The sequence below is a fragment of the Lithobates pipiens genome, unplaced genomic scaffold (genome assembly GCF_037356315.1).
Source record: "Lithobates pipiens isolate NorthernLeopardFrog02 unplaced genomic scaffold, aLitPip1_a1.2 Scaffold_22, whole genome shotgun sequence".
Taxonomy (NCBI): Eukaryota; Metazoa; Chordata; class Amphibia; order Anura; family Ranidae; genus Lithobates; species Lithobates pipiens.
The window spans coordinates 5,471,370-5,496,076 of NW_027507784.1; the positions used below are offsets into that span (position 1 = coordinate 5,471,370).

General features: G+C 42.1%; 1 protein-coding gene across 2 annotated transcripts in view; it reads left to right on the top strand.

The window, feature by feature from the left end:
• Positions 1-24,707, top strand: part of LOC144000334 (uromodulin-like) — a 205,319-nt gene that overhangs the window by 143,491 nt on the left and 37,121 nt on the right. Inside the window, exons 1-3 of one of the 2 annotated variants that reach the window (XM_077494078.1) lie at positions 9,421-9,590; positions 14,482-15,270; positions 21,531-21,623. The exons of the other annotated variant lie outside the window; for it this stretch is intronic. Of the exons in view, the coding sequence (XP_077350204.1) occupies positions 9,515-9,590; positions 14,482-15,270; positions 21,531-21,623 (958 nt within the window). The 5' untranslated portion in view covers positions 9,421-9,514. Of the gene's footprint in view, positions 1-9,420; positions 9,591-14,481; positions 15,271-21,530; positions 21,624-24,707 lie in introns of those variants that run through there. 2 annotated transcript variants of the gene reach the window in all.

Sequence of the window (24,707 nt, forward strand, 5' to 3'; positions counted from 1 at the left end):
GTCACGCCATGCATGAGCCATGGTGCATGTGCATGTGTGGTTGCACATCAATGTTCGCCACTATTCACGCTAGTTACTGGTCTCCGTGTCTGACCCCTGACCGTGACAGATTGAAGTTAGATGGTAAGCCTGATCAGAATTTCCCATGAGAGCAGAATACCTACCTTGGCAGTGATTCCAAACCAAAACATCTCCTCAAATTTAGAAATTAACATCACATACAGGCAATAAGCAGTATCAAGATAAGCAGAAACTTTACTGCCTTTCCTCTGTGGAATCAAAACCAAAGAACAGGAAAACGACTTTTTGATAAGTACTCTATATTTTAGAATCAGATCCACAAGATCTCAGAATTATTGCATCATATTAAGGATTATTTTCTGGTCACTTTTTTGGTAATATCTTATCTTAAGGCCCATATCCACAGTCGTTCAGCCACCTCACACCCTGGGCACCCTCCAGGACCATGTCCCACAAGAAGAAGGATGACCACAAACCTAAAAAGCTTACCATTTTCTTCCTAAAACCGGCACTGAAGGTCAGTAATAGCCAAGTTGACGTGGCCGATCCTACACAGATCTCCCAGATGACACATAGGAAGATCTGGAACCACAACTCATGCTTCTGTCTCCCAGAAACTCATCAGGGGGAAGCCCAGCTTCTGGTAGCCCAATTAAGGCCTGCATGAGGATGGATGCTCCATATTCCTATGACCATGCACAGGCATTTAACCCTCTCCGATCTAACCAGGCCTTACAATCATCTATGGCATATTTGCCCACATCAGGCCAACCTGTACTCAACACAACACTAAAAGACATGCTTCTGTCACTACAGTCTTCTTGATGACTGACCTCTCATCTCTCATAGTAAAGTTTTCCTCTGAAATGCATAGCTTTGGAGATAGAGTATTTACATTGAGAATAAAATGGCGGAATGCAGTACAACTGTAAATTACTTGGTTGATGCATATGATGTGGTCCAGGAGGAACAGTCTTGGACTTGAGCCAAACTGGCAGACTCGCGGAGGACAGGTCTCGCCATAACAATGTAAACCTGCATGATATTCCTGAATCTGTGCTTCCTGCTGACCTCCACAAATATGCAAGTGACCTCACGCATGCTATTCTTCCCAATCCCACACCACTTGAACCAAATGGTTTGAAAGGGTGGCAATTTAGTGTTCTATATATAGGGTTCTTTTGGAAATATAGTGTGAATGAGCAAGTTTGGAGTGGAGGTAACAACAAAGTCTAGGGAATGGCCAGGAAAAAAATCCAAGAGGACCTGCACCTGAGTCTTGACCCCCAACCCGATAGAACACCTTTGGGATGAATTAGATTGGAGACTGCAAGCCAGGCCTCCTCGTCCAACATCAGTGCCTGACCTCACAAATGCACTTCAGGGAAAATGGTCAAATATTCCCGTAGACACACTCCTAAACCTTGTGGACGGCCTTACCAGAAGAGGTGAAGCTGTTATAGCTGCAAAAGGTGGGCCAACTCATATTAAACCCTAAGGACTAAGACTGGAATGCCATTAAAGTTCATGTGTGTGTAAAGGCAGGTGTCCCAATACTTTTGACAATGGTGTGTATATATTCAAGCCAGAATGAGCCAGAATGTGTTTGTTGTTGTTTAAAGTTTAAAAAGGTTTATTCTAAATATGTGGTCAGCAATCTATTCATCTTCTTGTCTCGTTTCTCACCATGGAATATTTTTGTGCCCTCAAATAGCAAATAAAATAGACACAACCAGCAAATCTATGAATTTTATATGCACCTTTCACAACCTTATAAGCGCAAGAGTGGTTTTTACAAGAATTTTTTTTTTTTTTTTACTGGCACTTACTATCTACAGTTTGTCTTACTATTACATCGCCATATCAACGTTCTGTAAAGCTGAACTGGGTTTGGACCATCCCAGAGCATTACGTATGACCTTCCCCTAAGCCAGTGGTCTCTAAACTGCGACCCGAGGGCCAGATGTGGTCCTTTGCTAGCATTTATCCAGCCCTTGGGGCACTATCCCTCCCACTGATATGAGGCAATATTCCTGCCACTGACACCAACAATGGGGCACTATTTCTTCCACTGATACCAATGATGCAATACTATCCCTCCTACTAATAGGAACGCTACTCCTATTGACCACCAACCCTGAGGCCATATTTATTCTTACTCATGCTAAGCCTGTGACATTTTCTGCCCCCGCTGGCCACAATTCAGCCCTCCTAAAGCCTGGAGGACAATCAACTGGCCCTTTGTTTAAAAAGTTTGGAGACCCCTGACCTAAGCCAGGGATGGAGACAAATACATTTGCATGTGTGTGTATGGTCGCCCAGTAGACCAAGTTGCTGGTGGTTGCAAACTACCCTAAGGTGTGCATCTGTGAGTCTGTGTGAGCAGTGGGAAGGGTGGAAGTGCTCCAGGATTGTAGATATTGAATATCTTGGGAATTTTAAGCCCCTGTACACACGGGTCGGAGATTTTGACAACCAAATCCGTTGGATTTTGTCCGTCGGATCTTGTCCGTCGGATTGTGTCCGAAACTGTTGCATACACGCGGTCGGACTAAGTTGTCGAAAAATCCGATCATTCAGAACGTGATGACGTAATTTTGTTACGATGGGACTACGTTCAGGCTAGTAGCCAATAGCTTTGATGTAGGAATTTGATCTGAGCATGCGTGGCACTTGGTCCGATCAAAATTCTCTACACATGATCGGAGTATGTCCGATCGAACCAGTTGGTCGGAAAATATTTCCAACAAGTTTGAAAATTGGGTCCGACGGATATTCCGACGGAATCAGTCTGATGCATACCACACACAGTCGGATTATCCAACGACACGGTCCGATAGGACACATTCCGACGGATTCTCCGACCGTGTGTACAAGGGCTTAGAAGTGTGTGGGCATTGCCTAGCTGCTTCACAACCCTTATGCCGCGTACACACGACCGAACTTTCTGGCAGACTAGGTCCGACAGAATCAGTCCGCCGGACAATCCGATAGTGTGTGGGCTAATCCGATCGTTTTTTCATTTAAAAAATCCGATGGACCTAGAAATAGAACTTGTTTCAAATCTGTCCGATGGACTCAATTCCTATCGGGAAAAATGCTCATCTGTATGCTGGTCTGACGGACCAAATATGACGCAAGGGAAGCTATTGGCTACTGGCTATTGAACCTCCTTTTTTAGTCCAGTCGTACGTCATCACGTTCAAAATGAAAGGACTTTTGAACGGACTTAGTCCGGTTGTGTGTGTCCAAGTCCGTTCGTTCGGAAAGTCCGTCGGAACTCTGGCGAAAGTCCATCGGGAAGACCTAGTCTGCCGGAAAGTCCGGTCGTGTGTACGCGACCTCAGAATGCACTATATTACGTGCAGATGATGCATTTGCCTGCGTGTGTCCAGAAAACTAGGCTTGGGCCCCCCTCTAGTGGGGGTAGATAGTATTGAAGGCTGTGATAATTGTAACACAGGCTTGTTTCACTTTCCCAAAGCAAGTCTGCTCAACCACCCCAAACAAGGAACTCCCTCTGGTTACCATGTGCCTAGTTCATTGACACGCTAACGGTTACGAATAACATGGATAGGATAGGCTAGTAAACGCATCAAACATTCCCATAAATGTGTGCATGCATCTCTTTTATATGTGCTTGTCAGGAACAGAAATAAACCTTTATATTCACAGCAATAAAGCTAAACCACTGCATGCTTTAAATTCTGCTTCTGTCCAGGAGGTAAAAAATAAGCAGAGATACTTTCCTTGTTCCTCATTCCTCCGAAATCTGGTACGCTCCACCACTCCCGGTGGAATGGAGGACCACTGCCCATATTCATTGAAAGACTGGATTCTTTATATAGGGAGAGATTTTACTACAATAAAATGTTATTCTGATAGATTTTTTTTTTAATTTTAGCGTTTCATATTGCTCCCAGAACCCAGCACAGGTTCCACGATTAGTAGACATGGGCACACCAAAACATTTTGTTTGGGAATTTTGTTTTCATCCAAAAAATAAATGTATTTAGTTACTCCCGAAACTATTTTGTATTCATTTTGTTTTGTTAAAAAATGCATTCATCCGAAAATCTGAAATAATTAAGGTGGAATCTGTCATTGAAGGCTTATGGTGTCTGTCGAATGTTCTGAGAAGATTCGATGGAAACTGTACGATGCCGCAATCGTACATTTCCGGTCGAATGTTCCGCCTACAAGCTATAGTAGAGTTCTAATGTTGTATGACACTAGTAATACTTATATTTATTAGTTATTATTACTAGTCAACCAACATTAGAATTCTTCTATAGGCTATGGGCGGAGCATTTGACCATAAATGTCCGCTCGCGGCGACTGCTTCGCCGAATCTTCATGTCGAATCTTTTCTCTCTATGTTGAATCTTTTCTCTCTATGTTGAATCTTTTCTCTCTATGTCGAATCTTTTCTCTCTATGTTGAATCTTTTCTCTCTATGTCAAATCTTTTCTCTCTATGTCAAATCTTTTCTCTGTATATCAAATCTTTTCTCTCTATGTTGAATCTTTTCTCTGTATATCAAATCTTTTCTCTCTATGTTGAATCTTTTCTCTCAATGTCGAATCTTTTCTCTCTATGTCGAATCTTTTCTCTCTATGTTGAATCTTTTCTCTCAATGTCGAATCTTTTCTCTCTATGTCGAATCTTTTCTCTCTATGTTGAATCTTTTCTCTCTATGTTGAATCTTTTCTCTCTTTGTAGAATAATCTTGGACTAATAGAGGTAAGGTTAGGCACATTCGACCACAGGCTCGATGGACACAGATCGCTATTGTCAGCGTCATGTTGAATCTCCTATCTATATCGAACCGTTGTCACAACGAAAACGAAAATATAGCATTTGTTTATGTCAGATCTTTCGGATTCTGCACGTTCGTTATTATTTGTTAAAATGAAAATACCTGAAGTTTGGACGAAAATGAATGCACATGTCTAATGATTAGCTGATAGTAGACACATGCACTGCCAAAAAATATGTTCATTTTCGTTTCGTCAAGTTTTTTTATCAATTTTTTTGTCGTTTTTCGGGTCATTCTTTATGATCGCAATTCGTAAATTCGAAAAAAAGATTGTGGGTTTGTAGATTCATAAATTAGAAAATTCGTAAATTGTTTTTTTTTGTAAATTCGTAACCACTTAAGGACCAAGCCTCTTTTTGAGATTTGTTATTTACAAGTTAAAAACAAAGTTTTTTTTTGCTAGAAAATGACTTAGAACTCAAAAACATTATACCTTTTTTCTCTAACACCCTAGAGAATAAAATAGCGGTCGTTGCAATACTTTCTGTCACAATGTATTTGCACAGCGGTCCTATAAGCGCACTTTTTTTGAAAAAAAAAATACACTTTTTTGAATTAAAGAATAAGACAACAAAGTAAAATTAGCCCAATTTTTTTAATATTGTGAAAGATAATGGTACACCAAGTAAATTGATATCCAACATGTCATGCTTCAAAATTGCGCCCGCTTGTGGAATGGCAACAAACTTTTACCCTTAAAAATCTTCATAGGCATTATTTAAAAAATTCTACAGGTTGCATGTTTTAAGTTTCAGAGGAGGTCTAGGGCTAGAATTATTGCTCTCACTCAAACGATTGCGGCGATACCTCACATGTGTGGCTTGAACATCGTTTTCATATGCGGGCGCTGCTCACGTACATGTTTGCGTCTGCATGGGAGCTTGTTGGGACAGGGCCCGTTTAAAAAAAAAAGTTCTTATTTATCTTATCTTACCCTGATAAGCGGCGGAGGGCACTGGAGCGCAGTGAGAGGGGGGCCTTCTCCTGCCGCTGATAAAAGTGATCTTGCAGCGTATCCGCAGCAGAGGCCACTTTTACCTTAAACTGGACGGCTCATTGAAGAAGAGGATATCGGGGTTATGGCAGTTAGCTGCTGCCATAACAATGATATTCTTCTTCAAACAGCCGACATATAACTACAGTGGGCGGTCCGGACGTGGTTAAATTAAAAAAAATAGTAAATTCATAAATTCGAAAATTTGTAAATTTGTAAATTTATAAATTTGAAAAATTTTAATTTTGTCAATTCGAAAATCCGATAATTCGAAATAACGAAGAAACCCGAAAATTCTAAATGATAACTAACTAAATATTAAATTACAGGTATTGGAATTTCCTTTCAAATTTGGTTGTTAGTGAACGTAACAAATACAAATTTATCTGAAGTTACAAATTATCCGAAATAACGGCTGCCGCAGCTAAACTAATGGTACAGCACAAAAAATAAATAATAATAAAACGTTTTTTATTATTATTTGTAAATTTGAAAATTCGTAGATTTGTAGATTCCTAAATTAGCAAATTAAAAAAATGTACATTTGAAAAAATCCCAAAATAAGGACGGAAATCCAAAAATTCTAAATAATAACTAACTAACTAATAATAACTAACTATTAAATTATAGGTATTGGAATTTCCTTTAAAACGTGGCTGTTTGTGAACTTAACAAATACAAATTTATCCGAAGTTATGAATTATCCAAAATAACAAATTTCACATCTAAACAAATGGAACAGAACTAATTAATAATAATAATAATAATAATAATAATACACATTTTTATTATTATTGTTATTTATTATTATTAATTTGTCACATTCCATGTGTTTAGATGTGGCAGTCATTATTTCGGATAATTCGTAACTTCGGATAAATTTGTATTTGTTGTGTTCATTAACAGCCAATTTGAAAGGAAAATCCAATACCTATAATTTAATAGTTCGTTATTATTTCAGATTTTCAGATTTTAGAATTTCTGAATTTCCAAATTTTCGAACTTACGATTTTATGAATTTTCTAATGAATTTGTTAAATTTGTAAGGTTTTCATTAATTTAGATGTTTCCGAATTAACAAATTTGTCTAAATTTGTTAAAATACAATACAATTCAATACAAGAGGAATCAGAGGGCCCGGCTCATTAGAGCTTACAATCTAAAAAGAATATCTAATTAACAAATCGATTATTTAATTTCTGTCTACTGATAAATACATTTATAGTTAATTGGTATATATTTTCATGATGAAAAATACTCTACAGATTGATCCTAAGTCTATACGTTTAAGATGATTTAACCAGTTCCCGACTGCCGCACGCCGATGTACGTCGGCAGAATGGCACGGGCAGGCATATTGGCATACAGGTACGTCCAATCTTCAATGCCACCCTGCCATCGCGAGCGCACCGCAGGCGGCGCGCTCATGTGCCGGTCGGGACCCCCGTGAGTCCGGTCGCGGGTCCCGCGGACTCGATCGTCGCAGGCATACCCGCGATCGTCTCACGGGACGGCTGAATGGAGAAATGTCGTTGTAAACAGCATTTCTCCATTCTGCCTAGCAACTAGTGACGCTGATCTCTGCTCCATGTGATTGGAGCAGAGATCAGTGTTCACTAAATGAAAGCCCAACCCCCCCACAGTTAGTAACACACCCCTAGGAACACTTAACCCCTACACTGCCACCTACTGGTTAACCCCTTCACTGCCAGTGTCATTTACACAGGAATCACTGCATTTATATAGCAGTGATTGCGGTATAAATGACAATGGTCCCAAAAATGTGTCAAAAATGTCCGATGTGTCCGCCATAATGTCGCAGTCACAATACAAATCGCTGATTGCCGCCATTACTAGTAAAAAAATAAAAAATAAAAAATTATTAATAAAAATGCCATAAAACTATCCCTACTTTGTAAACGCTATAACTTTTGCGCAAATCAATCAATAATCGCTTATTGTGATTTTTTTTACCAAAGATATGTAGAAGAATACGTATCGGCCTAAACTGAGGGAAAAAAATGTTTTTTTATATATTTTTGGGGGATATTTATTAGAACAAAAAGTAAAAAATAATGCATTTTTTTCAAAATTGTCGCTCTATTTTTGTTTATAGCGCAAAAAATAAAAACCGCAGAGGCGATCAAATACCACCAAAAGAAAGCTCTGTTTGTGGGGAAAAAAAGGACCTCAATTTTGTTTGGGAGCCACGTCGCACGACAGCGCAATTGTCAGTTAAAGCGACGCAGTGCCGAATCGCAAAAAGTGGTCTGGTCTTTGACCAGCAAAATGGTCCGGTCTGTAAGTGGTTAAAGGAGTTGTAAAGGCAAAAGGTGCATTCTATGCATTAGGATAAAAATCCTTCTGTGTGCAGCACCCCCCTGACCCCCTAATACTTACCTTAGCCCCCTCTAGATCCAGTGATGTTGCAGGAGAGTCTCAACTGGCTGGGACTCTCCCTCCTGATTGGCTGAGACACAGTGGCGCCTGGTGTTCAAACTTTTTTTTTGGGGGGGGGGGGGGGACAAACAAAATGAAAAAAAAAAAAAAAATCAACTGCAGCCACTGTGCCCATCATATGCAACCTCTGTACCCATAATATGCAGCCTGTGCCCATCATATGTAGCCTCTGTACCCATAATATGCAGCCTATGAACATCATATGAAGCCTATGTACCCATAATATACAGCCTGTGCCCATCATATGCAACCTCTGTACCCATAATATGCAGCCTGTGAACATCATATGAAGCCTATGCACCCATAATATACAGCCTGTGCCCATCAGATGAAGCCTCTGTGCCCAACATATGCAGTCTCTGTGTCCATCATATGCAGCCTATGTGCCCATCATATGCAGCTTTTGTGCCCATAATATGCAGCCTCTGTGCCCATCGTATGCAGCCTCTGTGCCCATCATATGCAGCCTCTCTGCCCATAATGTGCAGCCTGTGCCCATCATATGCAGCCTCTGTGCCCATAAAAAGCAGCCTGTGCCCAACATATGCAGCCAAGAGGGACGCATTGTAATGTTAAGCCTACTTTACGATGGAGAGGCTTCCCCCAACAGCTGGAGTGCTCCATTTAAAATAGGAGGAGCACCGGTACGTACTATTGAATAATTAATTTTGAGATTCACACAGAGGTTCAGCTTGTTTGCTCAAAAGTTCAGTCCTTCATCTAGGCTTCATTTTATGGGGTAGTTGGAGAATGCTGAACAACCCTTCTTGCTCCCACGTTAAAAAAAAAAAGTATATAGGCAAATAAAATGGTAAATTTTACAGCAGAGTCTTTATAGAAGTCCCCGACTTTCTTCTCACTGTGGCCATGTACAGTAAACAGGGACCGGTGTTTAGAAATGACACCTACAAGATAGATCAACATCTACAAACTCTTAAAAAAACTCTAAACTTTCAATGGATAACCAAAAGTAATAAACACACACGTGAAAAGAAATACATTCAAATTCTGATTATAAAGCCGAAAATAGAAAGGTCTGTGCTTCTGTAAACTCGGTAATCAACATCAAATGGCCTTCTGAGTTTTTACTTCCTTCTAAAAGTGATATATAAGGGTGTGTGAGAGGAAACCATTGTATTGTAAACCATTGTATCTCAGGTAAGGGAAGACTCTCCAGGAGCCATTACCACGGAGTCTGAACCTGCTGAAAAAGAACCACCATGTCTAAGCCCCTCGTAATCTTGCTGATTTTGTCCAGCACATCGGTGGTGACCTTCACAGCCGGCCAAACTCCAGGTATGTAACCGAGACAATATTTAAGTCAACCTATAACGCTTCCAATGCAGTGCCGCATTTTGTGATGTCTCCAACTACTTCACTTTTAGATCCGTCTCTTGGATCCTATTCCCAGGATGTGCACGAGGGCCCAACTTTTTGACTAGGTGCAAGTGCAGTGATTTTGGTTCAATTGATTGGGCTGTTTTTGGTAAAGTTTTACCAAATTTGTATTTCCTTTTGGTCAAAAACAGGTCTAGGAGAAGGTGAAAGGAGCTTTTCCAAACCACTAAAAAACATCTAAAATCATTATTCCCCCTAAAAACACTTTCATTTTGCCTTTTCTACTGACTTTAATTCAAGGCAACCAAAATGGTGAAATCTCAAATGAATACTCATCAACCTCAGGACTAAGTCAGGCCCCTAGTCGTTGCAGATCTTCAGTGGGCTGTGTAGACTCTGGCCAGCTGGACAGCTGAATGGTAAAGGGGGCATTGCAACTTGGAAAAGAGTTTGGGGTCCATGTATGGCTTGGATCTAGGATTTAAGGGAATCCACAAGGGCACACAGATGGATTTCTATTGATTGTTAGATAAACTATACTTGTGAATCTAAGAAAAATGGAGAAACACCCTAGAATTGGGACTTTATAGGTACTGCCATATTCACATATGTAGAAATTACAAAATAATTTTTTATTTATTTAGAAAAATTATTGTGTTAAAAACAGTTGTTAAATGTCAACCATCTTGCGACCATCGTACATAGTAACAACATGTTACTTCCTAATTTATTAATTCACTCATACGTTTCCATATTTATATATTTTTTCACAGCCTACTCTGTATAATGTGCCTCCCGTGTCCGCCCTGGGGGTGGTAGACCCTAATGTTGGCAGCCACCCGTGCCTACTTTTGGCCCTCTCTTTCAGGACCTCCAGTGGTGAGCAACGTTTCTGTAATAACAATCTGTAAAAACACTCCATAGCCCTGACTCTATTAGGTTATTAATTGATGTACTATGTTAAAGCGGGAGTTCCGCCATTTTTTTTTTTTTTTTAAAGCCAGCAGCTACAAATACTGCAGCTGCTGACTTTTAAAATATGGACACTTACCCGCCCAGCGCGCCCGCGATGTCGGCACCCAAAGCCGATCTCTCGATCGTCTCTCGGGGTGCTGCCGCCGCCATCTTGCGTATGGGAATCAGGAAGTGGAGCCTTGCAGCTTCATTTCCCGGTTCCCTACTGCGCATGCGCGAGTCGCGCTGCGCAATAAGGATGGTCCCCGCTGTCTCTGGGATCCGTGTGTTTCCCAGCAGGCAGCGGGGGACCTTTGGAAAGAGGCGTAGATTCTGCGGAAAGGGGCGTACCTTCTGCAGAATCTACGCCGGAAGTGGGTGCAGATACCTGTACTGTACAGGTACCTGCACCCCCCTGAAAGGTGCTAATTGTGGCGCCGGAGGGGGGAGGGTTCCAATGAGCGGAAGCTCCACTTTAGGGTGGACCTCCGCTTTTAATGATGTAAATATATGTATTTGATTTTAGATATGTACCAAGAGATCTCCCGAAGAAGCGACATTTGTCGCGAAACTAGTAGGAGACATTCCATCAACTTGGACACTAACTGTTGTACCCTCAGCTCCCCGTTTTAGGAGGCCGAGTACCACTTGATTGTACATTTTTTTTGTTGTTGCTATGTACAATGGTCGCAAGATGGTTGACATTTAACAACTGTTTTTAACACAATAATTTTTCTAAATAAATAAAAAATTCTTTTGTAATTTCTATATATTGTCCATATGTCTGGGTATCAAGACAGTCCTCGTTTCCACTGGGTGATACATGGTTATTTATGGTTGGAGTAGTCCAAGTTTGTTTTCGCCCCTTTCTTGTTTTCCATACTAAATAATGAGGATGAGGATACCAATTATCTTTTATTTATACACTCTTTTCAAAAAAATTTTGCACTATAAACAAAAGTGGAAAGTTTGAAAAAAAAAACACAATATTTATTACTTTTTGCTATTAAATATCCAATCTTTTTTTTAAACCAATTTTTTCCTCAGTTTAGGCCGATATGTATTCTTCTACATATTTTTGTTAAAAAAAAAAAAAATCGCAATAAGCGTATATTAATTGGTTTGCGCAAAAGTTATAGCAAAATAGGGGATAGATTTATGCCATTTTTTTTTACTAGTAATGACGGTGATCAGTGATTTTTTACTGGGACTGCGACATTTTGGCGGAACAAGTCAGAGAATTTTGACACATTTTTGGGACCAGTGTCATTTTTACAGCGATCAGTGCTATGAAACGGCACTGGTTACATTGGAAATGACACTGGCAGGAAAGGTGTTAAACACTAGGGGGCAATAAAGGGGTTAAGTGTGTCCTAGGGAGTGATTCTAACTGTGGGGGGAGGGGTGGGCTCACTAAAACATAACAGCAATCACTGCTCCCCGTGACAGAGAACAGTAGATCTCTGTCATGTTGCTAGGCAAAATGTGGAAATGCCTTGTTTACATAGGAATCTCCCCGTTCTGCCGCTCCGTCACACTATCACAGGACACCAGCGGACATCGAGTCAACGGGACCCACAGGGCATGGTCACGCTGTACGTGAGGGTGCCCACTAGCCCCGCCAATTAAAGGTAACGTACAGGTACGCTCATTTGCCCACCGCTGCCATTGTGCTGACGTATATCGGCGTGCAGAGGTCAGCAAGTGGTTAAAGCTGATCCCATGTGACCACCAAGATATCCAAGGGAGGAAAACATCTGCCACGTGTTTAAAAATACTATGTGGGTGGCCACTCACCTCTAATGCCGCGTACACACGATCGGAATTGTCGTCAGAAAAAGCTCTGATGGTTTTCCCGTCGGAATTTCGCTCAAACTGTCTTGCCTACACACGATCACACCAAATTCCAACGGGCAATAACACCGCGACTAGGGATGAGCCGAACACCCCCCGGTTCGGTTCGCACCAGAACCTTCAAACAGACTAAAAATTAGTTCAAACTTTAGAACCCTATTAAAGTCTATGGGACTCGAACGTTTGAAATCAAAAGTGCTAATTTTAAAGGCTAATATGCAAGATATGCAACAGACAACACCAGCAATAAGGGGTATCTTCAGGTGTATACTGTGCTGGAGGCACACAACACCCACTTTAACTCCTTCAGATGCCTGTATTAGAGAACACCACCAAAAAAGGGTAGATACAGGTGTATACTCTGCTGGAGGCACACAACACCCACTAACTCCTACAGATGCCTGTATTAGAGAACACCAGCAAAAAAGGGTAGATACAAGTGTATACTGTGCTGGAGGCACACAACACCCACTTTAACTCCTGCAGATGCCTGTATTAGAGAACACCAGCAAAAAAGGGTAGATACAGGTGTATACTCTGCTGGAGGCACACAACACCCACTAACTCCTACAGATGCCTGTATTAGAGAACACCAGCAAAAAAGGGTAGATACAGGTGTATACTGTGCTGGAGGCACACAACACCCATTAACTCCTACAGATGCCTGTATTAGAGAACACCAGCAAAAAAGGGTAGATACAGGTGTATACTGTGCTGGAGGCACACAATACCCACTTTAACTCCTGCAGATGCCTGTATTAGAGAACACCAGCAAAAAAGGGTAGATACAGGTGTATACTGTGCTGGAGGCACACAATACCCACTTTAACTCCTGCAGATGCCTGTATTAGAGAACACCAGCAAAAAAGGGTAGATACAAGTGTATACTGTGCTGGAGGCACACAACACCCACTAACTCCTACAGATGCCTGTATTAGAGAACACCAGCAAAAAAGGGTAGATACAGGTGTATACTGTGCTGGAGGCACACAATACCCACTTTAACTCCTGCAGATGCCTGTATTAGAGAACACAAGCAAAAAAGGGTAGATACAGGTGTATACTGTGCTGGAGGCACACAATACCCACTTTAACTCCTGCAGATGCCTGTATTAGAGAACACCAGCAAAAAAGGGTAGATACAGGTGTATACTGTGCTGGAGGCACACAATACCCACTTTAACTCCTGCAGATGCCTGTATTAGAGAACACCAGCAAAAAAGGGTAGATACAAGTGTATACTGTGCTGGAGGCACACAACACCCACTAACTCCTACAGATGCCTGTATTAGAGAACACCAGCAAAAAAGGGTAGATACAGGTGTATACTGTGCTGGAGGCACACAATACCCACTTTAACTCCTGCTGATGCCTGTATTAGAGAACACAAGCAAAAAAGGGTAGATACAGGTGTATACGGTGCTGGAGGCACACAACACCCACTTTAACTCCTGCAGATGCCTGAGAAAAGAACACACTGTCCCTGCCTATCTAGCTCTTTCCCTGCACGCCGGAACACACTACACAAGGCCACCGCGCTGGTGGCCTTATATAGTGTGGGGCGTGTACTAAACCCCCCTGAGCTATAATTGGCCACAGGCATCTCCCCCACAGCGTAATCATATATAGCTAAAAAGACTCTTTTTATACGGTATGTTCGTTTTTACACTTTATTAAAAACTGACAAAACAATTTTACACTCACATTTAGTAAGATAAAACAAGCGTGGCAAAGTGCAGTGTATTCCACTATGGAACTTACAGCCCAGCCGTGACACGGAAGTGACATCATCCAGATACTCCTGACGAGTTGCGTCACAGCACATGTGACTTCATCAGGGGGGTGGCTTCATCACACAAACTTTAAAAAGTCAACAATGTGTAGTCAGCAGTGACAACTCAGAATGATCTATGCACAGCTTTGGTTTGCTCATTTATGAGTCCAGAGGAAAGCCGGTAGAGACAGGAGAAGATTTTAGGATGGATGTTTTTAGTTCCAGTCCATTTATTGATTTTATTTTTTCTTCACTTTTTTTCTACAGCTGCAGTAGACTGTTCGCTATGTCATCCATATGCTCTATGCGATGGATTCCATTGTTCCTGCAAGGACGGCTTCTTTGGAAATGGACTCAACTGTTCCGACATTGATGAGTGCACCGACTCCCGAACACACAACTGCTCTATTGGCACTTGTCAGAACACCATTGGCTCTTATGTCTGCCTCTGTCCAAGAAGTTACAACCACTCAGAAGGTTCCTGTGTTCCCTTCAATGAGTGTGAAGATCCTAGTCTGTACCGATGTCATCCTGTAGCAAAGTGCATTTATACTTTTTATCGGTATACCTGTGTGTGTCCTGATGGATACTACGGGAACGGGTCCCATTGTGAAATTGATGAGTGCCAGAGAGGCGCCTGTGGCTTTGGAATGGAATGTACCAAGTCCCTTGGCTCCTATTCCTGCTCTGATCCTTGTGTAAGCCGCACTGTGCTCAATCAGCCCTGGAGAAGCACAAACAACACACAACTCTCAATCGTTTACTATAATTTTTTCATGAATGTGTGGTATCAGTTTGTTGGTAGTGGAGGTGTCCGTATACCAGAATACTGTGTACCCGAACTTAGATGTAATGCAGACGTCCCAGTGTGGATGAATGGAACACATCCGGTGATCAGAGACGGCATTGTAAATCGCACTTCTTGTGGCCATTGGTCTGGAGACTGCTGCTACTGGACATCAACTATCCAGGTTAAGGCTTGTCCACAGGGATACTATGTGTACAAATTAATCACAATTCAAGACTCCTGGTGGTTCTACGCATCTTTTTGTACAGGTAAGTTATGAATTTCCTTTTCCTAGTCATTATACCTTATTAAAGGAGAGTTCCAACTGTATACATTTTTTTTTTTTTAAGATTAATATCTTTGGATTAGAACTCATATACAGTGGTGTGAAAAAGTGTTTGCCCCCTTCCTCATTTCCTGTTCCTTTGCATGTTTGTCACACTTAAGTGTTTCGAAACATCAAACCAATTTAAACAATAGTCAAGGACAACACAAGTAAACACAAAATGCAATTTGTAAATGAAGGTGTTTATTATTAAAAGGTGAAAAAAAATCCAAACCATCATGGCCCTGTGTGAAAAAGTGATTGCCCCCTAAACCTAATAACTGGTTGGGCCACCCTTAGCAGCAACAACTGCAACCAAGCGTTTGCGATAACGTGCAATGAGGCTTTTACAGCGTCCTGGAGGAATTTTGGCCACTCATCTTTGCAGAATTGTCCTAATTCAGTTACATTAGAGGGTTTTCGAGCATGAACGGCCTTTTTAAGGTCATACCACAACATCTCAATAGGATTCAGGTCAGGACTTTGGCTAGGCCACTCCAAAGTCTTCATTTTGTTTTTCTTCAGCCATTCGGTGGTGGACTTGCTGGTGTGTTTAGGATCATTGTCCTGCTGCAGAACCCAAGTTGGTTTCAGCTTGAGTACACGAACAGATGGTCGGACATTCTCCTTCAGGATCTCTTGGTAGACAGCAGAATTCATAGTTCCTTTTATCACGGCAAGTCTTCCAGGTCCTGAAGCAGCAAAACAGCCCCAGACCATCACACTACCACCACCATATTTTACTGTTGGTATAATGTTCTTTTTATGAAATGCAGTGTTCCTTCTACGCCAGATATACTTGGACACACACCTTCCAAAGAGTTCCACTTTTGTCTCATCGGTCCACAGAATGTTGTCCCAAAAGTCTTGGGGATCATCAAGATGTGTTGTGGAGAAATTGAGACAAGCTTTGATGTTCTTTTTGCTCAGCAGTGGTTTTCTCCTTGGAACTCTGCCATGCAGGCCATTTTTGCCCAGTCTTTTCCTGATGGTGGAGGCATGAACGCTGACCTTAACTGAGGCAAGTGAGGCCTGCAGTTCCTTGGACGTTGTTGTGGGGTCTTTTGTGACCTCTTGGATGAGTCGTCGCTGCGCTCTTGGGGTAATTTTGGGCGGCCGGCCACTCCTGGGAAGGTTCACCACTGTTCCATGTCTTCGCCATTTGTGGATAATGGCTCTCACTGTGGTTCGCTGGATTCCCAAAGCTTTGGAAATGGCTTTATAACCCTTTCCAGACTGATAGATCTCAATTACTTTCTTTCTCAATTGTTCCTGAATTTCTTTGGGTCTCGGCATGATGTGTAGCTTTTAAGGATCTTCTGGTGGACCTTACTGTGTCAAGCAGCTCCTATTTAAGTGATGCCTTGATTGTGAACAGGTGTGGCAATAATCAGGCCTGGGTGTGGCTAGAGAAATTGAACTCAGGTGTGGACAACCACAGTTATAGTATGTTTTAATAAGGGGGGCAATCACTTTTTCACACAGGGCCATGATGGTTTGGACTTTTTTTCACCTTTAATAAAAAAAAAACACCTTCATTTACAAATTGCATTTTGTGTTTACTTGTGTTGTCCTTGACTATTGTTTAAATTGGTTTGATGTTCCGAAACACTTAAGTGTGACAAACATGCAAAGGAACAGGAAATGAGGAAGGGGGCAAACACTTTTTCACACCACTGTATATATAATTCAGGTTTTTATGATCTATCGCCGCTCGATTGCCGATTTGCAATGAAAAGATATATTTTATTATTGTCTCCTGGCATTTTCCATTTTGCTTGTGGGCATGTGAAGCCCACAAGCCACTATCTTCCGGGGAAACAGTGCTGCCGAGCGACCAGCATGCACCGCCCATTCTTGCGTATATGCGCAGTGTGTGTGTGGCTCGTAGCACCATCAACTTCTGAACGTTGCCATTACAACGGGCGGGGTCGTCAGAAGTGCCCGCCCCTGTAGTGGTTCCGGTTTCGTAAATATCAGGATCACGAGCGGCTGCCATCCGCACTCACTCCTGGGGATTGTGACACAAAACTCCCAGGAGACAGTGCGCCGCCGGATATTATTATTATTATTATTAACGATTTATATAGCGCCAACAGTTTACTCAGCGCTTTACAATGTATAGGGGGGACAACACAATTACAGTACAATACAGAAGGTACAGGAGGGCCCCCGGCTCGTAGAGCTTACATTCTAAAGGGAGGGGGTGGTACAAAAGGTAATAGCTGCAGAGAATGATTTGATGGGGGGGTGGCGGACATATTTATTTAAATATTTACAATGGTTTATCTATATGGTATAATAATCATTTAGAGAAAAGGTTCTAAAAGTGGGTGGAACTCCGCAATAAAGAGGGATTCCGCCAAAAAAAAAATATTAAAAGCCAGCAGCTATAAATACTACAGCTGCTGACTTTTAATAAATGGACACTCACCTGTCCGGGTTGCAGCGATGCCGGCAGCCGAGGCCGATCGATCGCTCGGCTCTCGGCTGCTGCCGCCGCCATTCTAGGTGAGGGAATCAGGAAGTGAAGCGAATCGGCTTCACTTCCCGGTTCCCTACTGCGCATGCGCGAGCCGCGCCGCCCAATAGGAAATCTCCACGCTGTCACTGGGACCCGTGTGTGTCTCAGCAGACAGCGCGGCAGGGCAGGAAATGGCGTAGACTCCCGCGGGAGTCTATGCCCGGAAGTGGGTGAAAATACCTGTCTTTGACAGGTATCTCCACTCCCCTCCCCCCTGAAAGGTGTCAATTGTGACACCGGAGGGGGGGGGGGGGGGTTCCGATTAGCGGAGGTTCCACTTTAGGGTGGAATCCCGCTTTAAGGTTTAAAAAAGAAGTACAGTGGAACCTCGGATTGTGAGTAAAGCGGTTAACGAACGTTTCGCAGTATGAGCACTGTATTTTTAAAAAAAATCGCAACTTGGTTTGTGAATGTTGTCTCGCATAATGAGCACAATTCAGTCCAAGGTGGTGTGCAGTACCGCTTTTGGCCTGAGGTGGGGGGGGGGCGCCGGAGCCGAGCAGAGCCGAACATCACGTTCGGAAATGCACGGAAACGCCCGAGTACAGAGCGGTTGACCTCGGCAAATCTCGGGTAGGAAGTTTTTCCGACGTTTGCCGAGGTCAGCAGAAGCGTCCTCTGGCCTTTTCCGAGGCTCTCCAGTGCCCCCCCTGCCTCTGGCCACATGCGGTATTGCATCCCATTGAAGTCAATGCGGAACAAATTATTTTCGTTTCCATTGACTTCAATGGGAAAACTTGTTTTGGTATGAGAGTACTTTGGATTACGAGCATTCTCCTGGAACGGATTATGCTCGTAATCCGAGGTTCCACTGTATAGTAGGAATAGTAAAAAAAAAAAAAAAATCACACAAACCTCACCAATCCCAGCTGCAGCTGTCTCCCACCAGCTCCACCCCGGGAACTGAGCAATCAAGCACCGTCGATCGCTCAGCTCTCCCTTTTGCTCTGAGCAGAGAGCTGTTACAAGACCACACGCATCAATAAAAGTCTCCCCATAATCCGTGTTAATAAGACCAATGGAGGAGAACGGCTGTTTCATCATTTTTTTTTTTTATTTGATAGAAAGTAAAAGGCAGACTTGATGGACGTCCTTGTATATAATGTTAAAAAAAACTCCCAATTTGCAGATTCATTGGGTTTCCAAACCAATTCACATAGAAGTGGAGAACGCGTTTCATATCATTAATACGTAGGAAGGGAATATAATGGGACATAGAAGTGGAGAACGCGTTTCATATCATTAATACGTAGGAAGGGAATATAATGGGACATAGAAGTGGAGAACGCGTTTCATATCATTAATACGTAGGAAGGGAATATAATGGGACATAGAAGTGGAGAACGCGTTTCATATCATTAATACGTAGGAAGGGAATATAATGGGACATAGAAGTGGAGAACGCGTTTCATATCATTAATACGTAGGAAGGGAATATAATGGGACATAGAAGTGGAGAACGCGTTTCATATCATTAATACGTAGGAAGGGAATATAATGGGACATAGAAGTGGAGAACGCGTTTCATATCATTAATACGTAGGAAGGGAATATCCTCTATACAAGAAGAAATTGGTTTACTTTAACATTCTTAATAGAGAGGAAAGAGTTTGCCGTTAACTAAGAGTGTTGATAAAGTTATTTCAGTAGTTTTAGAGGCTTTAGGGAGGGTAGTCCAGTTGAGTAAGTATCTATTGAAGCAATTTATGTTTTAGTTTTTTCGGGCTAACATTCATTTGTAATGTGCTTGTACAGTGCCTTGAAAAAGTATTCATATCCCTTGAAATGTCCCACATTTTTTCATGTTATAACCAAAAACATAAATATACTTTATTGGGATTTTATGTGATGGGCCAACACAAAGTGGCACATAATTGTGAAGTGGAAGGAAAATGATAAATGATACAAATAAATATGTGAAAAATGTGGGGGAGGGCCATTTGTATTCAGTCCCCTTTACTCTGATACCCCTTAACTAAAATCTAGTGGAACCAATTGCCTTCAGAAGTCACCTAATTAGTAAATAGAGTCCACCTGTGTGTCATTTAATCTCAGTATAAATACAGCTGTTGTGTGAAGCCCTCAGAGGCTTGTCGGAGAACCTTTGTGAACAAACAGCATCATGAAGGCCAAGGAACACACCAGACAGGTCAGGGATAAAGTTGTGGAGAAGTATAAAGCAGGGTTGGATTACAAAAAAATCTCCCAAGCTTTGACCATCTCACGGAGCTCTGTTCAATCCATCATCGGAAAATGGAAAGAGTATGGGCACAACCGCAAAACTACCAAGACATGGCGGTCCACCTAAACTGACCGGGCCGGGCAAGGAGAGCATTCATCAGAGAAGAGCCAAGAGGTCCATGGTAACTCTGGAGGAGCTGCAGAGATCCACAGCTCAGGGGGGAGAATCTGTCCACAGGACAACTATTAGTCGTCTCTCCACAAATCTGCCCTTTATGGAAGAGTGACAAGAAGAAAGACATTGGAGAAAGAAAGTCATAAGAAGTCCTGTTTGTAGTTTGTGAGAAGCCATGTGGGGGAGGGGGCAGCAAACATGTGGAAGAAGGTTATCTGGTGAGAGGAGACCAAAATTCTTCTTTATGGCCTAAAAGCAAAAAGTTATGTGTGGGGAAAACTAACAATGCACATCATCATCCCCACCGTGAGACATGGTGGTGGCAGCATCATGTGGTGGGGATGGTTTTCTTCAGCAGGGACAGGGAAGCTGGTCAGAGTTGATGGGAAGATGGATGGAGACAAATACAGGACAATCTTAGAAGAAAACCTGTTAGAGTCTACAAAAGACTTGAGACCGGGGTGGAGGTTCACCTTCCAGTAGGACAACGACCCGGAACATCCAGCCAGAGCTACAATGGAATGGTTTACATCAAAGCCTATTCATGTGTTAGAATGGCCCAGTCACAGTCCAGACCTAAATCACATTGAGAATCTGTGGCAAGACTTGAAAATTGCTGATCACAGATGCTCTCCATCCAATCTGACAGAGCTTGAGATATTCTACAAAGAAGAAGAATGGGCAGAAATGTCCTCTCTAGATGTGCAAAGCTGGTAGAGACACCCCCAAAACTACTTGTAGAGAAAGGGGGTACTACAAAGTATTGACTCCGGGGGGCGCCATACAAATGCCCCCCCCCCCCCACGCGTTTCACAGATTTATTTGTATCATTTATCATTTTCCTTCCACCTCACAATTATGTGACACTTTGTGTTGGTCCATCACATAAAATCCCAATAAAATACATTTACGTTTTTGGTTGTAACATGACAACATGTGGAAAATTTTAAGGAGTATGAATACTTTTTCAAGGCCCTGTATATATAGTCTTGTAATAACTTCAGCAAGATTTGGGCCTTCAATTGATTTCCACAATTTGGTTATTGTAAGTCTTGCGGCTATGAGGGTATTAGTCACTATTGTTTTGTATGGTGGTGGGAAGGCGTCTAAGTTAATACTTAGAAGGGTCATAGTTGGAGAGAGTTGAGTCGGTTACCTGTTTCGAGAGGCAATACATGTCGATATGCAATTCTAAAAGCTAGATAGATTCTTACAGCTCCGTAAACATTCCATATTTCTCAGCGCGTCTTCATTATATTATCTGATTTATGAAAGTCGCCCAGAAGTTTGATTGGTCCTCATAAGTATCCGATTTTCTCTTTAGATCCTTCAACATATACGTGTAAAGCGGATGAGGAATGGCAGCTGAGGAACGATCAATCTGGATGTTTTTGCAAAAATCCGTATAACGTCACCGGTATGTATGCAAGGACTAAAGGAGTCACTCCGGATTGTCTCACTATTTCATAGCTGAAGTCATCTACCATTGTAAATATTATCTACACACCATTTAAAGTTTAACCCCCACCCAAAACATTTTATTTTAGCATTGGATGGACCCAATTCACAAAAATTTCAGTTGAGGTTTTATTTTTTATTTTGGCAATTTGTGACATCACTGGGAGGGGGGCGGGGTTGGGGGCGGCGGGGGTTGAACTGAGAGAATGTCTGAAACAATATGTCTAATTTTACAATATTTTCAATCCTCCTAAATTCAGAATTTCGACACCAGTCTTAAAAAAAAAAAAAGGGTTGCATTACACGACAGTACGTGATTAACCACTTCAATACCGGGCACTTAAACACCTTCCTGCCCAGACCAATTTTGAGCTTTCAGCGCTGTCGCACTTTGAATGACAATTGCGCGGTCATGCTACACTGTACCCAAATGAAATTTTTATCATTTTTTTCCCACAAATAGAGATTTCTTTTGGTGGTATTTGATCGCCTCTGGGATTTTTATTTTTTGCGCTACAAATAAAAAAATACCGAAAATTTTGAAAAAAAAAATGTTTTTTTTGTTTCAGTTTCAAAACTTTGGAAATAAGTACGTTTTCTCCTTCACTGATGGGCACTGATGGGGCTACACTGATGGGCACTGATAAGGCGGCACTGATGGGCACCAATGTGGCACCAATGAAGTGGCACTGATAGGCGGCACGGATGGGCGACACGGATGGGCGACACGGACGGACACTGATAGGTGGCACAAATTGGCACTGATAGCTGGCACAGATGGGTGGCACGGATAGGCGGCACAGATGTGTGGCACAGATGGGCATGGATAGGCAGCACAGATGGGCATGGATAGGCGGCACAGACGGGCATGGATGGGCATGGATAGGTGGCACAGGTGGGCACTGATAGGCGGCACAGGTGGGCACTGATAGGCGGCACAGGTGGGCACTCATAGGCGGAATTGGTGTTATACTATAGTAATGGATGCCAATCAGTGCCAAACAATAATGCATGCCAATCAGTGATGCCCATTGTGGGCACTGATTGGCATCCATTATGGGCACTGATTGGCACCCATTGTGCTGACTGGCATCCCTGGTGGTCTAGGGAGGATTACCTTTTCCCTGGTGGTCTGGTGGCGTCCCTGGTGGTCCAGTGTGGGCATCCTCGGGGGGGCTGTGCTGATAATCGATCAGCACAGACCCCCCCCCCTGTCAGAGGAACAGCCGATCGGCTCTCCTCTACTCGCGTCTGACAGACGCGAGTGAGGGAAAGCCGATCACCGGCTCTTCCCATTTACACTGTGATCAGCCGTGATTGGACACGGCTGATCACGTGGTAAAGAGTCTCCGTCGGAGACTCTTTACCGAGATCGTAGTTGCCGGGTGTCAGACTGACACCCCGCAACAATGATCGCCAGGATGCGCGCCCCCGGGGGCGCGCAGCGGCTCATAATCCTGATCACGTCATATGACGTCTGGTCAGGATTATGAAACCACTTTGCCGCCGTCAATTGCCTATAGGGCGGGCGGCAAGTGGTTAAAAATCATGCAGAATGTTTTGAGAAGCTCCTGTAGGAGCCACATTATGGGATGATGAAGTCAGAACGAATTACCTGAAAAATGAAAGAAAAAAAAAAAAATGAAATGAAAACTAATACATTTTTCGGCAGTGCACATGTCTAATAGAATAACAAAGTAAGATATTAACTAAAACATGACAATAGATAACTAAAAATAAAGACATTTCATATGCATAAAATGACAGTGCATAATATATCCGTTAACATACAGTATATATAAATAAATAGTGCAAAAAAAAAGTCCACTTGAATTGAATATAAATAATAAATCTTCTTATCAATTGTACAATTAAGAAAGTCTTTTCAATAAAGCGCATCACAGAAAAAAAACATGTTTTTCTGGCTCACCTTTTTTAGTTTCTTTATATCTTACCATGTACAGTATGTAGGATATATATTGATACTTATCATCTGCTTGTTTTTTTTTTTTTTTTTTTAGATTACAGTTATTACCTTCCACTAGGGGTTAACTTCTATTCATTTTAGCTACCAAGCGTCCCTTTTTTGTTTGGTCATTTTCTTGTAGAATACACAAGATCGGCTGATTTTAGTTTTTTATTTATATTGCACGTGTGCATGCGCAAATTTCAGCATGAAATGCGCATGCGTGAACTGGAACAATGTACGAACATTACCATTTCTTTTTCTTTATATAAATATACCCTGCCACCGCCACCCCCGGTTTTCCTCCAGATGAAGCCACCTATATTGGTGGTGTAACGCGTAGAGGTTGAGCCTGGTGGCGGGAGTGTTCACTGGATTAAGTGAGATGCTGGATGCTTTTTTACATAAATATGTGAGTGTATTTTAGGAAGTGGGGTCTGTGCGGTTTGTTGAACGTATTAACCCCGCTACTGGTTTATTGGAGGCTGTTCTTTTCTGTTTGTATGACCTGCTTGTGAGCTGTGCGGAGATATTTTGGAGAGGCAACACTATTGCTCTTAAAGGAACCTGAACACCAGTGTTTGGTCCATCAACTAGATTTGCCTACATGCTTAGTTGACCCTTTTGGGGTCTATAATGAAGGGGATCTTGCACTTCACCTGATGAAAGGAGCAAATTGTCAAACTACCGAGGTGTTTTTTTTCTGTGATGCACTTCATTGAATAGACGTTCTCCATTGCACAATTCATAAGAAGATGTTTTATTTATATTAAATTTAAGTGGACTTTTTTTGCACTATTTATTTATATGCATGTTCACAGATATAACATAGGGAACATATTTAATGATTTTAGCAGCTGTACATTATTTTCTACCAGTAGGTGGCAGTGCGCTACAACCTTATTTACATTTTTTTTTTTTTTTTTTTTTTTTATAAAACCCAGCCTGAGCCACTTCTTCCAGGGGTAGCTAAGATACAAATGAGATGCCTGGTGGGGGCTGGTAGGCAAGTTAAGTAAACGGTCCAACCTGATAGGACTGGGGACCAAGATGAGGAGGAGTTGGGCCTGGTGGGAC